This window comes from Macaca fascicularis, chromosome 8, assembly GCF_037993035.2.
Source record: "Macaca fascicularis isolate 582-1 chromosome 8, T2T-MFA8v1.1".
NCBI classification, from domain to species: Eukaryota; Metazoa; Chordata; class Mammalia; order Primates; family Cercopithecidae; genus Macaca; species Macaca fascicularis.
This window is the reverse complement of record NC_088382.1, coordinates 111,827,789-111,848,829: the sequence shown is the minus strand read 5'-3', so window position 1 is coordinate 111,848,829 and position 21,041 is coordinate 111,827,789. Positions and strand designations below refer to the sequence as shown.

The 21,041-nt window shown below is 38.9% G+C and overlaps 1 protein-coding gene across 1 annotated transcript in view; it reads left to right on the top strand.

The window, feature by feature from the left end:
- RRM2B (ribonucleotide reductase regulatory TP53 inducible subunit M2B) overlaps window positions 1-21,041 on the top strand; it is a 36,885-nt gene that overhangs the window by 4,114 nt on the left and 11,730 nt on the right. The window contains 5 exon segments of the mRNA XM_015455091.4: window positions 4,081-4,236; window positions 10,577-10,693; window positions 11,638-11,771; window positions 12,516-12,610; window positions 18,109-18,242. Coding sequence (XP_015310577.3) covers window positions 4,081-4,236; window positions 10,577-10,693; window positions 11,638-11,771; window positions 12,516-12,610; window positions 18,109-18,242 — 636 coding nt within the window.

Sequence of the window (21,041 nt, the reverse complement as noted above, 5' to 3'; positions counted from 1 at the left end):
TTCAACATGTTGGCCAGGCTGGTCTTGGACTCCTGACCTCAAGTGATCTGCCCGCCTACCTTAGCCTTCCAAAATGCTGGGATTACAGGCATGAGCCACCACACCTGGCCAGCCACCACATCCAGCTGGCACTGATATATTTCTGTTCCCACTAGAGGCTGGGTGAGGTGGCTCATACCTGTACTTCCAGCACTTTGGGAGGCTGCAGCAGGAGGATCGCTTGAGGCCAGGAGTTCGAGACCAGCCTAGGCAACATAGCAAGACCCCATCTCTACAAAAATTAAAAAAAATTAACTAGGCATGGTGTCATGTGTCTGTAGTCCCAGCTATTCTGCAGGCTGAGGCAGGAAGATCCCTAGAGCCCAGGAATTTGATGCTGCAGTGAGCTATGATCATACCACTGCACTCCAGGCTGGGTGAAAGAGCAATACTCTGTCTCTAAAAAAAGAAAAATTTTAAAGCTAGAAAGTGTAGGTGATACATTATGGTGTGGAATATTCAAAACACTTGGGGCTTTAGTCGGTGAGCCAAGTTTAAAAAAGTTTGACCATATGGCAGAAGATTAGTAAAAATAAATGTAAATAAATGTATGTGTTTAGGCTGGGCACAGTGGCTCACACCTGTAATCCCAGCACTTTGGGAGCCTGAGGCAGGTAAATCACCTGAGGTCAGAAGTTTGAGACCAGCCTGGCCAACATGGTGAAACCCTATCTCTACTAAAAATGCCATAGTTAGCTGGGCATGGTGGCGGGCACTTGTAATCCCAGCTACTCAGGAGGCTGAGGCAGAAGAATTGCTTGAACCGGGAGACGGAGGTTGCAGTGAGCCGAGATCATGCCATTGCACTCTAGCCTGGGTGACAGAGCGAGACTGTCTCAAAAAAAAATGATGTGTTTAAGTCACATAGTTTAAGGAATACACCATTTTCTTATGATTCCTACCTTTAGCCAATTTTCAAGTACCTGTTTGGATTGCTTTGCATAATAAAGCCTCTACTGTATTATTGTCACTATAAATATTGTTTTTTCAATTTTGTTTGGCTTTGGAAAAAAAATTAAAAGCTTGGTTCAACTCTGAAAAATCCATACAAATGGTTACAGGGTTTTAAATTTTTTTTTTTAACTGCCTATTTTTCACTCTCATGGTATTCTTCAGTTAAGCAGAGACACCAAGAGAAACTTTCATCTGAGGTCATCCAAAAAAAAAAAAAAAGAAAGATAACCTGGAAACACAAGTTTATGCATTGATGATTTGCTGATTTCCTTTCTGTACAGTATAAAACATTTGTTTTGGTTATTTTTATTACTATTTTAAAAGGATAAAAACATTTAAAAGTGAAATTTTCTCCTGGTGTTTGTGACATTAAGGGGATCACAGAGTTCACTGGGAAGTGTTCTCTGCTGCCTTTTAGGTTTCATCTCCTCCCATTGTCCCCCACTACCATGAAGTCCAGACTTCTAGTTCTTCAAATAGAAAATGACTTCTAATTCTTCAAAAATGTCACATACCATCATACCTTTTTTTTTTTTTTTGAGATGGAGTCTTGCTGTGTCGCCAGGCTTGAGTGCAGTGGCGTGATCTCAACTCACTGCAACCTCTGCCTCCCAGGTTCAAGTAATTCTCCTGCCTCAGCCTCCCGAGTAGCTGGGACTACAGGCACGTGCCACCACACCCAGCTCATTTTTGTATTTTTAGTGGAGAGGGGGTTTCACCACATTGGCCAGGATGGTCTCGATCTCTTGACCTCATGATCCGCCCGCCTATGCCTCCCAAAGTGCTGGGATTACAGGCATGAGCCACTGTGCCCTGCTCATCATATCTTTTTTCACATTGTTTTTTTCTTCTAAAATATGGGTTCTTAGATTAGGTCCGCAGATGGTACTCTGGAGAGCCTAGAGTTCCAAGATGCATGAAATTTCTGAAGTTGTATTTAAATGTATGTTTGTGCACGTATCTAAGCATTATGAAATAATATGTCATCTCTAGCCCAGCTCAAGGGTTGATGTTGGTTAACCTCCTTCTCTTCACATTGCAAAATCCTTTGTAATACACTCCTAATCCAGCTCCTCCTCTTAAGAGTCTACAGGTTTTCAGGATAGAACAGGAGAATGTATATACAAATGTGACTTTCATTCTAACTTAAAGGTACTAGTCTTCAGCAGATCATTTATTTATCATCATTTAAAAACTTCATTCATCATCAGGGCATTTGGTGCTGAAGAGTGACTACTTGTGGTGTCCTTCCCAACTTTCAGTAACAAAAGTATGGAAGTTCCCAACTTTCATACTTTCAGTATATCCCAAATTTCAGTAACAAAACTAGCAAAGGCCAGGAGTTTGAGACCAGTCTGGGCAGCATAGCATGACGCCCATCTCTACAAAAAATTTAAAAATTATCCAGGCGTGGTGATGTGTGCACATAGTCCTAGCTACTTGGGAGGCTGAGACAGGAGGATCACTTGAGCACAGGAGTTTGAGACTGCAGTGATCTGTGATCACACTACTATGATCTATATACTCTAGCCTGGGTGACAGAGCAAGACCCAGTCTTAAAAAAAAAATTACTCAAATATTTGTGGAATGAGTACCAACTAAGTGCCAGGTACTGTGCTAAGCACAGGGATTCTACAAGGGGGAAAATGGTTTTTACTTTCAAGAAGCACAGGAAACTATAGACAATTAACAGGGAATTACATTGCAATGAGCTATGTACTTAAATCTAGAACCTAACCCAGGCCTTTGGGGTAATATGAAGAGGGGAAAATATGATTGATTTAGTGGTTATTGTGTTGTGTCACTGATGTATTGAGGTCCTATGTTAAATTACAATTTTCTAAAGGTACCTAGAAATCTGAGTACAGGAAGAAGAGAAATTAGCAGCCCATTTACTTAGCTAACATGCTTGGCACGATCCTAAGTTCTGGGAACATCACAACAAATAAAAATTGGTTCCTCTTCTCCAGGGCTCAAGTGTTGTATCTGAGGAGGCCCACACCTTTAAACAAATAGTTAAAATCAAGACAATCTGTACTGTGATGGCAGTAGGTATAAAGCATGCAAGTCCCCCTGTATTTGCATAGCCTTATGCTTGTATTTTGGGCTTTCTTCTTGCGAAGGCTTAGCCTCCTCCTCTATAACACTTGCTTTGGTGAGGTGACAATGGGTGGAGGCTGGAGTAAGGAACATAATGGGCCTGTCACAGTAGAGAGAGACAGTTTTGGTTAGGAGTCTAGAATTTGTTTGTGTTCTAATCCTGGTTTATACATGTTTAGCTTATTGGTATGTCCTTTGTTTATACTCATTCTCATGCATGTGCGACTCTTCTGGTCCTCTTCTGATGTTCCCGCTGACTATTTTAAATATATCTACATGGCACCATTTGCTCTTAGAGTGCAGTCATATTTTGAAGCAGTATGAATACAGGTTTGTGTTTCTCATTTTATTCACAAAGCTTTGAGACAGCCCACAGTGAGATCATATGCAGTAATGTTAAAATGTAAATAGAAGTAACAAATTGGAGTATCAGAAGGTTAAGATGAACAAAGGTTAAGTTGTAGGTAATGAGTTTTCAGATAAATATTATAGTATTTCAGTGAAGAGCAGAAAGAAAAAACATTAAAATAAAGTAGCTTATACCAGTAGCTTATTCATTCCAGCATTCTATATCAGAGAGACTCTAAAGGGACATTTTGTTCACAAACTTAGAAATTTGTCCATCATGACATTTATGGATCTAGCTTTCTACTTATCCTCAAACTAGCAATAATTACAATAATTTTTGAGTGCTTATTGTATACCAGGCTTTGTTTAAAGCACTTTTAATCATCAGAATAAACCTATGAGGCAGGAATTACTTTACAGCTGAGGAGACTGAGGGTTAGAGAAGTTAAGCAGCTTCCTATGGTGACACACGCACTTCCTAACAGTATTAGTCAGCTACCAGGTAACAGTAAGGATTCAACCCAGGCTGACAGGCTCTCAAACCAGTGCCGTCTCCCTGACTTCCCTAGATGTATGTTTAGGTATGAATAAAGGAGAAATGTCTATATAAAAAGCATGTTTGTACTTTATTTTTCAAAGACATCATCTTCAGATACCAACGACAATGAAATAAAGTCAAATGAAGAGCCCCTCCTAAGAAAGAGTTCTCGCCGGTTTGTCATCTTTCCAATCCAGTACCCTGATATTTGGAAAATGTATAAACAGGCACAGGCTTCCTTCTGGACAGCAGAAGAGGTACGTGGCATTGCCTTCATGAGCATTCATGTCCTATAGTGCAGTGTTCCCTTCTTGTTTTACAGGATATTGAAAAACTTTAACTTATACGTTGAAGAAGATCAGTTGCAGAAGATAAGTTTTGGAATTACTGAGACTAAATACGATGTTCTCAATGTTTTAGTTTAGATTACTATCTATAAACTAGTTTTCTGCTGCAACAATGGCATCTAATTCTCCCAGATTTTTATTTCCAATGTATTAGAACATTTTCTTTTTTCTTTTTCTTTTCTTTTTTTTTTTCTGTTTGAGACAGAGTCTCACTCTGTCACCCAGGCTAGAGTGCAGTGGCACGATCTCGGCTCACTGCAAACTCCACCTCCCGGGTTCAAGCGATTCTCCTGCCTCAGCCTCCCAAGAGCTGGGATTACAGGCACCCGCTGCCACGCCCGGCTAAGTTTTGTGTTTATAGTAGAGACGGGGTTTCACCATGTTGGCCAGGCTGGTCTCAAACTCCTGACCTTGTGATCCATCCACTTCAGCCTCCCAAAGTGCTGGGATTACAGGCATGAGCCACCACGCCCGGCCAACATTTTCAAATTTTAAACAGACTTTGAGTTTGATATGGCCAAGTAAGACTAGTCTCACTAGTCTTATAAGGTCGGCAGAATAAGTAAAATTGCAGCTTTAGTCAAAAAATGAGTGAAAGCTGGAGCAACTCTGCTTCCAACTGAGAGACTTATCTGATTGTACAAAGGGAGGCGCTGCATGAAGAGTTTGATCTTCAAACTCTTCATGGACTCACTCCTGAGTCAACCAGGTGGAATTCACAGTGCTGCTCCCAGTTTGGCCATGCCCTCAGCTACATCAGACGTGACAGAGTTGCCACTGTGAAAGACCAGCTGTAGAATGCTTTCTGTTAATTCCATCTAGGAGATCAGTTGAACACAGCAAACTAGAAAATATTTGCTGGTTGGTAAGGACAGTGGTCATGAAGATGATTGCCCTGTAGTCTAACTGAACAAATAGTTATTGTCTTGATCTTTGATGGGTGTTACCTGTACAGCACTCTTGTTCTGTATATGTTTGTATATGTATCTTTTTAGATAGATGTATCTATTTGGATAGATAGATTTGAATCTATTTTTTCAAGAAGTTAATTCTATAAATGTTAAACACATGCTGTTAAGAATGCAGGCTATGGGGTCAGACTGCCTAGGTACAAATCCTGTGCCACTACTTACTAGATATGGGACTGGGAAAGTTGCATGACCTCTCTGTGTATCCTCATCAGTAAATTGGGCTAGTTGTACTTGGCTATTTGGGTTGTTATGAGGATTAATGAGATGTTTAAAATGGTAGTTGACACTTAGTAAGCACTAAATAAATGTAAACTATTTTATGCACAGAAGGGGGAAAATTTAACTGAGAAATCAGAAGGCACCAATGTTTGAAGTTCTATTACACTAATTTTACCCATATGCCATCTTTGTTACATTGTAGTGTTATATATTGTCAACATCTTTGTTATATTATAGTTGACATATACAGCAAAAAACCAAACCACACAAAAACAAACACCCAATATTTTCATACTGGGTCATAATGCTCGACACACCTGACTGTCCCTAACTGTCTGTGGTTTTTAGAAAGTTTTTTTGTAAGATACAGTTCAGAGAACAAGTGGAATACACAGGTGGCTTTTTGGTTCATCATGTTAAAAAGGTACTTAGGATTCTTAGGATTCTTGAAATTCATTTGGAAATTAACTTGCATCTTTTAGCAAAGATAATATGTGACCTGTAACAAAGAAGCACTAATTTTTAAAAACTGAAATCTACAGGTTGATACATGTTTTTTAGGTAATTATAGGAAGATTCAAATACGTATTTTGAAGATAAGTCAAACACATTTTTAGTTCCACATATTTTTCATTTACAAATTATGTAAATTACCATTTGATAAGCTTAAATGGTTGAGCTTAATTCTTAAATATGGCTGATCAACAGAAACCCTGATCAAAAGACAAAAATCTGGGGTTTGGGACTTTTTTCTTTAAAGCCACTCAGGCAATTACGATAATTATATAGTTTGGAATCAGTATTTAAATGATGAAATTGAGAATTTGCTCAAATAAGAAAAAGCTAGGCAGGAAGGAAATATGACTAATGTAGTGTAAATAAAGTTTACAAGACCTTTGAAAGTGAGTGTTCAAAGAGATAATTTTAATATTTAAAAGGAAGCATCTTACAATATTAACATTTAATATCAAACATATATTTTATGTGGCTCACACCTGTAATCCCAGCACTTTGGGAGGCTAAGGTGGACAGATCACTTGAGGTCAGGAGTTCGAGACCAGCCCGGACAACATGGTAAAACCCTGTCTCTACTAAAAATACAAAAATTAGCCAGGCATGGCAGCAGGTGCCTATAATCCCAGCTACTCGGAGGTTGAGGCAGGAGAATCGCGTGAGCCTGGGTAGCAGAGGCTGCAGTGAGCCAATATCATGCCACTGTATTCCAGCCTGGGCAACAGAGTGAGACTGTCTCAAAAAAAAAAAAAAAAGTGAGGGGTTATAATATATTAGAATGAAGAAGATGTCCTTCAGTTAAACCTAAGTTGAGCTTTTAATAGAACAGAACTTGATTTTTAGGTTGCATATTAAAAGATGAAGACAAATGTTTCCTCCACCCTGCTCCGTTGTATCCCCAGTGCTTAGCACAGTGTCAGGTGTGCAGTAAGTGCTCAGCAAACACTTAAAGAATAAATTAATGGGAAAAAGGGTTTGGAAAATAGCATAAGTACTCAGCAAACACTTAAAGAATAAATCAATGGGAAAAAGGGTTTGGAAAATAGCATGTGATTAAAAAGTTGGGACATTAAGTCCTTTTTGGAAAGGTCAAAGAGATTGAGGCTTTGTGTTTTTTGTTTTGTTATTGTTGTTGTTTCGAGACAGAGTTTCTCTCTGTTGCCAAGTGGCACAATCTTGGCTCACTACAACTTCCGCCTCCTGGGTTCAAGCGATTCTCCTGCCTCAGCCTCCCAATGTCCCCTGGGCTGGAGTGCAGTGGCACAATCTCAGCTCACTGCAACCTCTGCCTCCCAGGTTCAAGTGATTCTTCTGCCTCAGCCTCCCAAGTAGCTGGGATTACAAGCACCTGCCTCCACGCCCAGCTAATTATTTTTATTTTTAGTAGAGACGGGGTTTCACCATGTTGGCCAGACTGGTCTTGAATGCCTGACCTCGTGATCTGCGTGCCTCGGCCTCCCAAAGTGCTGGGGTTACAGGCATGAGCTACTGTGCCAAGGTGAGGCTTTGTTAGAGTAAATAGAAGAAAGGCAAAAGACAAGGACAGTTACATATTTCAACTGTTTATGAAGTTAATCCTGAGAAATATTTAAAAGATTTTTTCTGACAAAATTGAAGCAGGATAGTTTCTCTGATCCCTTCGCAGGTGGGAACTGGAATTCACACGCTGGAGCTAGCTGGCCGCTTTTGCGCTGGCAGGGGCAAACTCCACTCACTTGAACCCACTGTGCTCAACCCCTTGAGGGAAGGAGCATGCAGGTGAGCAGGTGCAGGAGCTTGGGCAAGTTCTTTTGGGCACCAGCAGGAGCAAAACTCCATGCAGGCCTCGTGGCAGTATCTGTGGGGAGTACCCACAACCCTTGAAGACCCAGAAGGAATGTGTTATAGTCAACTCTCTTTTAGTTTTTGCTGTCCGTGGATGGCTTGTTTTAACAGTTCAGTGGGCCCTCTGCCTTTTCACATGAAACAGTTGGTCTCCACCAGTGAGGGCAGAGGGTCAGTGTGACAGCCTTTAGCATCCACACCTGTGGCACCCGAGCTCTTGTTCAGCATCCAGGAAAAATCAGATTACATGAACAAATCGAAGGGTGGTGAATACAGACGATTTTATTGCTGATGAAAGTGGCTCTCAGTGGGAAGGGAAGCTGGAAAGAGGATAGAGTGGACTCCTCTCCAAAGGATGCTGTCAAGCTGTCCCTCTGAAGTTAAGCTGCTTCTCTCTGATGTTCAACCATAGTCTCTGGCATCCAGCTGCTTCTCCTCTTCTCCTCTTCTCCTCTCCTCTCCTCTTCTCTGCTGGTAGAGCCTGGGGTTTTTATGGGCATAGGGTGGGGTAGCAGGGCCACAGATGGTTTTGGAAAAGGCAACATTCGAGTGGGAGAACAGGAATGCATGTTGTCACTTTGGGCTGCAGTTCCAGGATTGAGGGTGGAGCCCTCGCCGGGGACCACCTTCTTCTGCCCAGAATTTCCCTGCCTCCTGTCCCTGTCAAAATGATGTCTACATATGCTGTGTGATGCTGTTTGGAGGTGGGATCTTGGGAGGTAATTAGATCATGTGGGTGGAGCCCTCATGAATAGGATTAGTGCCCTTATAAGAAGAGACATGAGAGATATGATCTCTCTCTGCTATGTCAGGATACAGCAAGAAGGTGGCCATCTGTAAATTAGGAAGAGGGCCTTCACCAAGAACCCAACTAGGCTGGCATCCTGATCTTGGGCATTTAGCTTCCAGAAATGTTAAAAAAGAAGAATAAAAGTATGCTGTTTAAGCAACCCAGTCAATGGTAATTTGTTATAGCCCCCAGAACTGACCAAGACAGGGTACATTGAAAGACAATTTTTGGCTGGGTGCAGAGGCTTAGGCCTGTACTCCCAGCACTTTGGGAGGCCGAGGCGGGCAGATCACTTGAGCTCAGGAGTTCAAGACCAGCCTGGGCAACATGGCAAAACCCTGTCACTACCAAAAATACAAAAAATTAGCCAGGCATGGTTTTGTGCGCCTGTGGTCCCACCTGTGCCTCTGGAGGCTGAGATGGGAGGATTGCTCGAGCCCAGGAGGCAGAGGTTGCAGTGAGCTGAGATTGTGCCACCGCATTCCAGACTGGGTGACAGAGTAAAACCCCGTCTCAAAAATTTAAAAAATAGACAATTTTTAAATTATAGGTTTCACCAAATTCTAAAGTATATCTCCCTTAATTCCAAAGACGAATTCTAATGAACATTTTCAAAAATATTTCCATTCCCAATGGAAACCATGCCTACGTATAAACTGCTTGGGAGGCTGAGGCAGGAGAATGGCGCGAACCCAGGAGGCGGAACTTGCAGTGAGCTGAGATCCGGCCACTGCACTCCAGCCTGGGCGACAGAGTGAGACTCCGTCTAAAAAACAAAAACAAAAACAAACAAAAAAACAGATTATTGGTCACCTGTGGTAGCTCACACCTGTAATCCCAACACTTTGAGAGGCTGAGGTAGGAGGATTGCTTGAGGCCAGCAGATTGAGACCAGCCTGGGCAACATAGTGAGACCCCGTCTCTTTAAAAAAACAAGACAAGGCCAGGTGTGGTGACTCACGCCTGTAATCCCAGCACTTTGGGAGGCCGAGGCGAACAGATCATGAGGTCAAGAGATCGAGACCATCCTGGCCAACATGGTGAAACTCCATCTCTACTAAAAAATATAAATAATTAGCTGGGCATAGTGGCACCTGCCTGTAGTCCCAGCTACTCAGGAGGCTGAGGCAGAAGGATTGCTGGAACCCAGGAGGCGGAGGTTGCAATGAACCAAGATCATGCCACTGCACTCCAGCCTGGCAACAGAGCGAGACTCCGTCCCAAAACAAAACTCAGGTTGTTACCTGCCTGGCATTACTTCTGGATATAAAAGTAGATTGATTACCTGGCAGTAAAGTAGCAGCTACAGTTGGTTAATAGGTGCTTAATTATCTAACACCATAGCAAATATTGTATAAAATGTTAAAGCAATGACTGTTGAGAATCATTAGCTTATTCACTTCAGTGCCTTCTTGACTAGTTTTTATTCTCCCTACTCCCCTTTTAGCCCTTCTTTCATTTGCTCTGGTGCCACTAGATTATGTTAATTTGGATATTTTTAAAGTACATCCTGGCCAGCTTCTTAATTAGCCAGAAAATTTGATTCTGTTGTAATTTTTTAAAGATAAATTTTATTGTGTATGTTTAAGGTGTACGACATGATGTTATAAGATACATATATATAGTAAAATGGTTACCATGGTGTAATAAATTAACATTTCCTTTGCCTCTTGTAGTTTAGCTGTTCCCCCTCCCCCACCAAGAGTAGCTGTAATCTATCATTTAACAAAAATTCTCAATATAATACACTTATTAGCATAACATTTTTGTTCTATTTCTTTGCAATGCTAACATCTTTCTTTTTCCATAGTTTACTGGTAGTGGGATATTCCTACTTAACTTTACAATGGAAGTTAGTTTCCCAACAGTTTCCCAAACACGTTGAGAAGAACTTAACTCCAAATTAAAATTTTTGAAAATCTTTTTATTCCAGGTCGACTTATCAAAGGATCTCCCTCACTGGAACAAGCTTAAAGCAGATGAGAAGTACTTCATCTCTCACATCTTAGCCTTTTTTGCAGCCAGTGATGGAATTGTAAATGAAAATTTGGTAAGATTTTTGCTTGATTTAACTTTTGTTCTCCTTTAGCAGTTAAATGATGATAATGTCATTAAGATTATTAAATTGAGCCAGAGGAAAGATGTCTAAAAAATGAACTAGATGAAGCTTAACTCTTTAAATGTTTTTCTGATGAATTGCTTATCCTTTGACCAGCAAATGTTATTAAATCAAGCATAAATTATACCAATCAAAACTATTTACAGTGCAGTAACATGAGTTTGATTTTTACCCTCAGATGGTAAGCTTAATAGAGAACCTGCACTTTAATAACCTTTGGAGCTCTGTAATAGAATACTGGGTTCTGGCTCCCTATTTTGAAACTTAACTATGGTTGATCAGAAGGCATAATTTCTTTTTAAAAAGAATAGAAAGATAGGCCAGGTGCGGTGGCTCATGCCTGTAATCCCAGCACTTTGGGAGGCTGAAGTGGGCGGATAACGAGGTCAAGAGATTGAGACCATCCTGACCAACATGGTGAAAACCCATTTCTACTAAAAATACAAAAATTAGCTGGGTGTGTTGGCACGTGCCTGTAGTCCCAGCTATTTGGGAGGCTGAGGCAGGACAATTTCTTGAACCCGGGTGGCAGAGGTTGCAGTGAGCCAAGATGGCACCACTGCACTCCAGCCTGGCGACAGAGTGAGACTCCATCTCAAAAAAAAAAAAAATGTGTGTGTGTGTATATAGATATGTATGTGTGTATATATGTATATATATGTGTATATATATACTGTGCAACTAATTTACCACGGATAATTGATGGATAAACAGTACTGCCTAGGATACTGCTTAAAATAATCCATAAGGTCTTTCTGACCTGTTTGTTATGTGACAGGCAGTTTTTAAGTGATAATGCTGATGTCCGGATTCTGATTTGCAGTGTTTAATGAGAGCCTATAGAACTGGATATGTCTGTTTCCCTTTCTTCTTAGGTGGAGCGCTTTAGTCAGGAGGTGCAGGTTCCAGAGGCTCGCTGTTTCTATGGCTTTCAAATTCTCATCGAGAATGTTCATTCAGAGATGTACAGTTTGCTGATAGACACTTACATCAGAGATCCCAAGAAAAGGTATTGTTGGGATTTTATTTACAAAATATTGCTTATGGCTTGGTTATATTCAGATCAGAATTTATTCCAAAATTCAATGTTAAGGAAAGATTCAAGTATGGAAGTTTCTGAGCATAATATTTTTTATTGCTTAATAATGTATTGAGTTTAAAAAAAAACTTGTTATAGAACCAGTTAACCTTTAGATATTTTATCTTTAAGAACTGTTCAGTAGCATCTTCTGTTTAGAAACTGAATACTCAGATTTAGCTGGTTTTGTATGAATCAGATTCAAACTAATAATTTGAGTTTTATTTCTATTTTATGGGCATGTAAAAATGTATAAAAACTGCCGATCTGGTATCATACCATAGAGTTACAGTTATTATCTCTGATTAAGTTTAGTCCAATTAAGAAAAACAAGTGAGGCCAGGCATGGTGGCTCAGGGCTGTAATCCCAGCGCCTTGGGAGGCCAAGGCAGGTGGATCACCAGGTCAGGAGATCGAGACCATACTGGCTAACACAGTGAAACCCTGTCTCTACTAAAAATACAAAAAAATTAGCTGGGTATGGTAGCGGGCACCTGTAGTCCCAGCTACTAGGGAGGCTGAGGCAGGAGAATGGCGTGAACCCGGGAGGCGGAGCTTGCAGTGAGCCAAGATGGCGCCACTGCACTCCAGCCTGGGCGAGAGTACAAGACTCTGTCTCAAAAAAAAAAGAAAAACAAGCGAATAACTTTGCTGTTCATTCTTTTGTTTTTACAGGGAATTTTTATTTAATGCAATTGAAACCATGCCATATGTTAAGAAAAAAGCAGATTGGGCCTTGCGATGGATAGCAGATAGAAAATCTACTTTTGGTATGTGGCTCTAATTTATATATGATCAGATTTGCCTCAGGTGATATGACAATATTTTATGTGGTGTGACTAGCCAGTACTAATCAAAGTTACAGCATGGAAAAGGAGTACAAATATCTCAAATGCACCTTTACCAAAATCATTATTCCTAATAATTAATTAGAAAGTGTTGGTAAAATAAAGCTGTTATCTATTCTACTTAATAAGTTGGAAGTTGAAAAGTTAAGATGTTAGTGCATAATGACAGTTAAATAGGAGTCAGTCATATAGCAATAACAAGAGTATTATAGCAATTCACAGTTTGTACCTGGCTTTTAAGTTTATTTTAGGAATTTTTATTTTTTTTTTTAGACAGAGTGTCACTCTGTCACCCAGGCTGGAGTGCGGTGGCGTGATCTGTGATCTTGGCTCACTGCAACTGCTGCCTCCCAAGTTCAAGCAGTTCTCCCTGCCTCAGCCTCCTAAGTAGCTGGGATTACAGGCACCTGCTACCATGCCCAGCTTATTTTTGTATTTTTTAGTAGAGATAGGGGTTTCACCATGTTGGCCAGGTTAGTCTTGATCTCAGATGATCCGCCCACCTCGGCCTCCCAAAGTGCTAGGATTGCAGGCATGAGCCACCACGCCTGGCCTATTTTAGGAATTTAAAGCAAGTGAAAACTTAACATTTTTGAGGAAACAAATATCTAGTTTCTCAAAAACTAAAGATTAGTGTAATCAACCAGGACAAAAAAACAATTTGTAATAACAGGCTTATTTTTCATAGGTAAGCTAAATGCAAACACCCTTCTGGCTGACTTGAGATCCCATAGCATTTTTTTAAGGAAGTGTATCATATTATGTCTTACACATAATAGTTGCTCAATAAATATTTACTAAATTTAATTAAAATATTTCTATCTTTCATTTGGATAGCTCTAAGTACACATCTCATTCTTATCTGTTTTTAATTGGTGTTCTTTACTTTTTGGTTTTATTCATTATGTGAGGAAGCAAGTCTCAAAATTTTTGGTCTCAGGCCTCTTTGTACTCTTAAAAATTATTAAGAGCTCCAAAGTGCCTTTACTTGGGTAGATTATAGGTATTGATATTTCTGCATTAGAAATTAACATTGAGATAATTTAAAAATATGTATTAGTGCATTCTAAGATAGCAATAATCAACCCATTACATTTTAATACGGATAACATTTTTATATAAGTTTCTGTATTTTCCCAAAAAAAAAAAGAATAGCATGCTTTTAAATTTCTATAAATCTTTTAAATGTCCGACTTAATAGAAAACAGTTGGAGTACCATATCTGCCTTTGCATTTGATTTGTTGCAGTGTATATGTATGTAGTATATGCCTCATTTAAATACATATTATAGTTAGAAAAGGGAGGAATATTTTATTTAGCTTTTCAGATTATTATGAATATGTCATGTAGCTTCTAGAAAATACCATTGTAAAGTATGAGAGACTGGTAGTTAAAAAAAATAAATAATGCCTTAATGTTATTATGAAAATAGTTTTGACCTCACAGGTCTCCTGGGTCTGTAGATCTCTCAGGGACTCCTGGACCACACTGAAGAACCAGTGATGTAGTGCATATATGGGCCAGCATGTAGTATACCAGGGATGAAGCAGATATGTTTGCCTCCTTGCCTTCAGTTCATTTCGAAAATGAGAAAGGCAGCCGGGCATGGTGACTCACGCCTGTAATCCCAGTGCTTTGGGAGACTGAGGTTGATCACTTGAGGCCAGCAGTTTAAGACCAGTCTGGGCAACAAAGCAAGACCCCCATCTCTACAACAAATTTTAAAACTAGCCAGGTATGGTGGCATGCATCTGTAGACCCTGCTACTTGGGAGGCTGAGGGAGGAGGACCACTTAAGCCCAGGTGTTTGAGGCTACAGTGAGCTATGATCCACTGTGCTCCAGCCTGGGTGACAGAGCAAGACCCAGACTCTAGAAAAAAAAAAAAAATTAAATAGGAATGAGAAAAGCACTGGTTCTCAATATATGTAAAAATCATCTGGAGAATTTGTGGAAAAACTCTTAAGAATCCTGCCAAAAGTGATGTAGGAGGCCCAGATGGGACTGAGAAATCTGCATTTTTGTATTCAGTTGATTCCCTCACAAGGAGCTTCAGAAAGACTATGGGAAATGCTGGCTTTAGAGAAAAAAGAAGGGAAAAGGCAGAGTGTTCCATATACACTGAAAATACTAGTATGGACAAGTAGTGATGAAAAATGATGAGCAGGCCCACAGAAAGCATGTATTTCATGAACTACCCAAGAAGGACAACCTAGAAATAGAGAAAACAGAGAAGGCTGGCAGTCACTATGTAACTACATGAGGACTCCAGCTAGATTCTTCATATTGCTTAATCTCAAGGGAAACCCCATTTCGGGTTCTAATTTAGGGTCTCAGAGGAAAGAACATGTTCTAAAATTGTGGAGGGGGAGTTGAATGAATGTAGAGTGGAACAGGGAAAGGGGAAAGGGTGAAGAGTGCATTGGTGACTCTCGTTTTTGGGAGTGGAGCTAAAAGACAGTAACATGGAAATATCGCCTTGCTTTGCTGCACACTGTTACTTTCCTTTAACCAGCTGAGGAAGTGCTATTTTATGAACTGATTGGGCTACCTGCACCGTTAGTAGCTATAAGTTGACAAGGAAAGCTCATTCATCTGGCTTAGGGTTTTGCCTAACATTTTTGGTGACCTTCTTAGTGCCTTTTGCACTAAGATCCAGCATAGCAACTATTCTTTCCTTATATCCAGACTCTTATAAGCCTTTATTTTTAGCTAAAGAGAAACTAAGAATATTTCTTTAAAAATTATTAGTTTGTCTGAAAGTTTATGTTATAACAAGATTCAATTCCTATAGAGCAAAAATTTTCCTTATTATATATCTGTATAGATTTTTAAAAATTGAGGCATCTTGTTTAATTTTTAAAATATTTTTAAAGAACTTTAAAATATATAGATTAAAACTTAATATATGTAATGAAATTTTATTTCAAGCCTCAAAAAATATTAGCTACACAATCTTAGTACATTGCCATCATAGAGGTCAGCTGTATCTTAAAAATATATCCAACCTTCCCCTCTCTAAAATGAATCATGAGGCCTTTACATTCACTATAGTTTTTAGGAGAAATGTTCTGGAACCCTCTTTTTATTTCACATATATCTCAAACAATTGTAAAATGTGCCACCTGTAATCCTTTAATCTTCTCCAAAAAAGAATAGCCTTCTATAACTATGTTATGATTTTCATTCTTTAGTATTCACATGAATGTATAGCATGGTTACAATACCAATTTTCCACTAGGCACGGTGGCTTGTGCCTATAATCCCAGCTACTTGTGAGGCTGGGATAAGAGGATGGCTTGAGCCAGAAGTTCAAACCAGCCAGGGCGACATAGAGAGACCTTAGCTCTAAAGAAATAAAAAAATTAGCCAGGTATGGTGACGCACGCATGTAGTCCCAGCTACGTCAGAGGCTGAGGTGAGAGCATTGTTTGAGCCCAGGAGTTTGAGACTGTTTGAACCATTAATGCGCCATTGCACTACAGCCTGGGTGACAAGAGGAAGACCCCACTCTCTAATAAAAATAAAAATATCAATTTTTCTTTTATTCACGTTTGTATTTAATTATAGTCTACTTCCCTTACAGATAATTATCCTTTTGATGTTACCTTAATGTCAATGAAAAATGTATCAATAACTATAAGTTATCTTAATAGTAAGATAAAAGATACAGTAAGTTATATGTTAAACTAATGACAAGTCTCTATCTTAAGAATAGTGATTATGCTGATGATGATTTTTGAAATGGGCTCACTCTGTTGCCCAGCTGGAGTGCAGTGGTGTGATCATAGCGCACTGCAGCCTTGACCTCCTGGGCTCAAGCATTCCTCCCACATCAACCTCCCAGGTAGCTGTGACTACAGGTGTGCACCACCACACCCAGCTAATTTTTAAATTTTTTGTAGAGATGGGGTTTTGCTATGTTGCCCAGGCTGGTCTCTAACTCCTGCATTCAAGTGATCCTCCTTCCTCGATCTACCAAAGTGCTGATATTTCAGATGTGAGCCACTGCAGCACTTAGCCTAGAGTGGATTTTAATGTCTTCTCTCATCTAGTACTTCTATAGGTTCCAATGAGTCAGTTCAGGACTTGTTTATTTATTTATTTTATTATTTTATTTTTTTATTTTTTTGAGACGGAGTCTCGCTCTGTCACCCAGGCTGGAGTGCAGTGGCCGGATCTCAGCTCACTGCAAGCTCCGCCTCCCGGGTTTATGCCATTCTCCTGCCTCAGCCTCCGGAGTAGCTGGGACTACAGGCGCCCGCCACCTCGCCCGGCTAGTTTTTTGTATTTTTTAGTAGATACGGGGTTTCACTGTGTTAGCCAGGATGGTCTCGATCTCCTGACCTCGTGATCCTCCCGTCTCGGCCTCCCAAAGTGCTGGGATTACAGGCTTGAGCCACCGCGCCCGGCCTAGGACTTGTTTATTAAGTGACTTCTTTGTGTGTGGTCCTGTGACATGTACTGAGGTATAAACCGTGATGTCATCTATGAAAAAGGTTTGTAATGCACTCAAGCACTCAGCTGCCTGTATCTCACAGTCTAATAGACCAAACCTTTCTCCTTAGACATATATAAATACATTTCTCAAGCATATGCAGTGTGGTGACATAAGCACCTTGTGAATGACCTTTTGGGTTAGAGCTCTGATCATCCTGCATAATGTTACAGATATGCTGCCACTGTAGACAGTTTCTTAATAGGAGATGGATTTCTATGAAGTCCTTGCCTAACAATGAGTAACCTTTAAAATTGGCCCTTTCGTATTTAGCAGAAAACGTACTTTTGCTTATTTTATGGGGATATTTTATCTAATAGATAATACTTATTATCCTCAGTTGGGCTTATCTATTTTTTTTAAATTGCAGATCCATGCCAATGGTTTTTGAAATGTTTGCAGATGGTCTGTAAGATACCATAAGTTTCTGAAAATATAAACTTAAGCAACCTCTCCTACTTTCAGAGGAAGACACTTGTCATAAAGTCTACCTTCTACTCACCAGTCTAGTACACACACACATATGTATACATACTGCACACATATGCATGTACCTGCACTCACAGTCATGTGTGGGGCACACATAAATCACCTGTTGTTTTGAGTATGGAAGGTCCTTCTTTGTCCAGACACCAAGACCTATAGAAGTCCATTGTCTGACAGAGGATTTGAAGGAGGCATACCTTTCTGCTCCAGTAGGTAGAGGTGGCACATTTTCTCCTATGGAGATCTTTGGCCATGGCACTAACTTGTGTATTTTGTTTCTTTGCAAACAGTCATGGTATTTATTGATATATATACACCATATACATCAATAAATATTTATTAAATTTATTTATCAAATATACATATTTGCATATATATATGCAAATGTTTGCGGTATCTGATATTTCAAAAACTGAAATGATTTTATGTCTCCCAGGGGAAAGAGTGGTGGCCTTTGCTGCTGTAGAAGGAATTTTCTTCTCAGGATCTTTTGCTGCTATATTCTGGCTAAAGAAGAGAGGTCTTATGCCAGGACTCACTTTTTCCAATGAACTCATCAGCAGAGATGAAGTAAGGAACGGAATGTTTTTCTAGCTATATTTGTATTCATATTTGATGTTCATCTATTTTTCTTTTCTATCTTTTTTTTTTTTGAGATAGGATCTCATTCTGTCACCCAGGCTAGAGTACAGTGGCACGATCATGGCTCAGTGTAGCCTCGCCTTCCCTGGACTCAAGCAGTCCTCCCATTTCAGCCTCCCTCGTTGCTGGGACTGTTGCAGGTGCCTTCCCTTGTTGCAGGTGCCACTACACCTGACCTAATTTTGGTATTTTTTTTTTTTAGAGACAGGGCTTCACCATGTTGCCCAGGCTGGTCTTGAACTCCTGGGCTCAAGCGATCTGTCTGCCTCAGCCTCCCAAAGTGCTGGATTACAGGCATGAATCACTGTACCCAGCCCATTTATTTTTCTTTCTCCTGAAAAATGCTATGGTGACACAGGTATCCTGGTAATTAAAATAGGAAGTCACGTCATCTTGCTTTTAAGACACTGCATTTTCCTCCTGTGTCTCTTACCATTTCTCCTCAGCCTCCTGGTCATTCTTAATATCAGTGTCCTCCTAGGTTCCCGCGCTGGCCTTGCTCCTTTACTGTATATGCCCTCTTGGCTGATCTTATTTACTGTCATGAAATCAGCTACCATCTAAATGCTCATAACTCCCAAAACTTACCCTTTGTCCCAGATATTCTTTGCTAAGTGCCAAACCCATGTATGCTAGTGCATGTTCGACATTTTCTCCTTGAAGTTCCCCCAGTTGTCTCAAACCTGTTATTTCAGAAATCAAACTCATCATCTTTCTCCAAAAATTTGTTGTTCCTTCTGTTTTTCCTATTTCATTGAGTGTCTCTATCCTTCTTTTCCAGTCATCTAATTTGAAATCTAGGAGTCATTTTAGATTGCTTCTTCTTTTTCAGCCACATCCAATCAGTAACTAAACCTGGTCTCCCTCTGCTTGCTATACCCTTTCCATCTTTCTTACCACTTTTTTTTTTCTTTAACCTTTTTTGGATTACCTTCTCAGAAGAGACATCTCAAAACTTTCCTGATCAATTAGGTGAAATTGGCCACTCTTTCTTTTATGTATCCATTTGAAACCTGCACCTGTCCATATCTTGGAGTCCATAGTATGTATTGTACTTCTTATTTCTCTCTTCTGCTAGACTTTAAGCTCCTTAGTGCAGGGACTTTGTTTTATTTATCTTTCTGTTCTCAATGTTTTGGCTATTATAGCTATTCAGTTAACATTTATTGCCTATGCTAATCCTTAACTTCTCTGAACTTTGGTTTCTTCAACTATAAAAATTAACCATTTTGTTAGAATGCCATGAAATAGTGTATGTGAAAGTATTTTTTTAAATGCCATAAAATGCTTCGTATAATTACTTTTTGCTTTTTCATGTCTTTAAATTTTTAATAACTTTTGTTAGAAATGTCATATAGGATTGTTATAGAGAATTGAGAGAATAAAAAATTAATCTCAACACACAGAGAACCACATTTACTGTTTTGTGGATTTCTTTATAGACTTTTTTCTACATTTAATTCAATTTAGATATATAAACATATTTTAATCATTCATATATTTAGGAGTTGAGATGTTCTTTTTCCACTTGGCAAAATACTGCAATCATTTTTCTATGGCATTAAGCACCTTTTGAAAATAGTAGTTTTGTTAGATATATGAGCTAATGAATGAATCATTTATTTGACTTTTATAATTAGAAATTTAGATTATTTCCAGGTTTTTTGTTTTACTATGGTGTAAAATGAATACCTTTACATATATATGAGCTTTGTCCTCCCTTTATATTATTTTTCTAAGCTTGATCACAAAAAGTAGAATTACTAAGTTATAAAGCCATGCATACATACATACTTGCAGATTTTTTTTTCCAGTAATTTTATAACAATTTTCAGCCCCACCTAGCAATGTATAAACATTTTCTACCATACTCTCACCAGAATTTAGATTAATTTGCTAAACGTTTGGCAAATTTGATAGGGGTAATTGGTATTTCATTATTGGTTTTATTTGCATTGTTTATTACTTAAATTGAACACTTTTCATAATGATATTAGTCATTTGTATTTTTTCTGTAGTTGCCTACTTTTATCTTTTGCTTTTGTTTCCGGTTTAATATTAACATTTTTCTTATTTAACTCTGAGTGCTCTCACTATTTTAAGGTTATTTCTTCAGTAGTCTATTATCCTTAAAGGAAGAGGTCATGCTTGCTTGTTCATTGGTGTATTCCCAATGTACAGTGACTGATTGGGTCCTTTCAACAAGTATACGTTTATAGCATTTGTTATATTTATAGCACAAATATAATATAAAATATACATTTGCTTATATTTATTTCATATATTTTCCCGATTTTTCCTTTGCTTTTTAATTTTTGTTCTTTTAACATACAAAACCTTAAATTTTATGTAATCCTCTTCCAGAGATAAATTAATTACACATATTTTCTTCTCGGTTTTTTAACCTTTAACTCTCTAGTACAGTTGGAATTTGTTTAGTCTAAGTAGGATTTAGCATAAATATAATATATTAAAACGTTAGAGTTTAGCTTAATTTTATTTCAAACACTCTTAGGAAGTTTTTTCAATTTGCCTTGTTAAGTAATCTATCCTTTCTTCATTGACTTGCACTGTCTTCTTTATTATCTATTAAGATTTTATTAGACTAAAATCAGTTTCATGGCTATTTTTTCTTCCTTATTGACCTATCAGATTTGATTCTATAACAAACCATTTTAATTATTATAGTTTCATATATTTTAATAATTTGTAGAGTAAATATTGAAA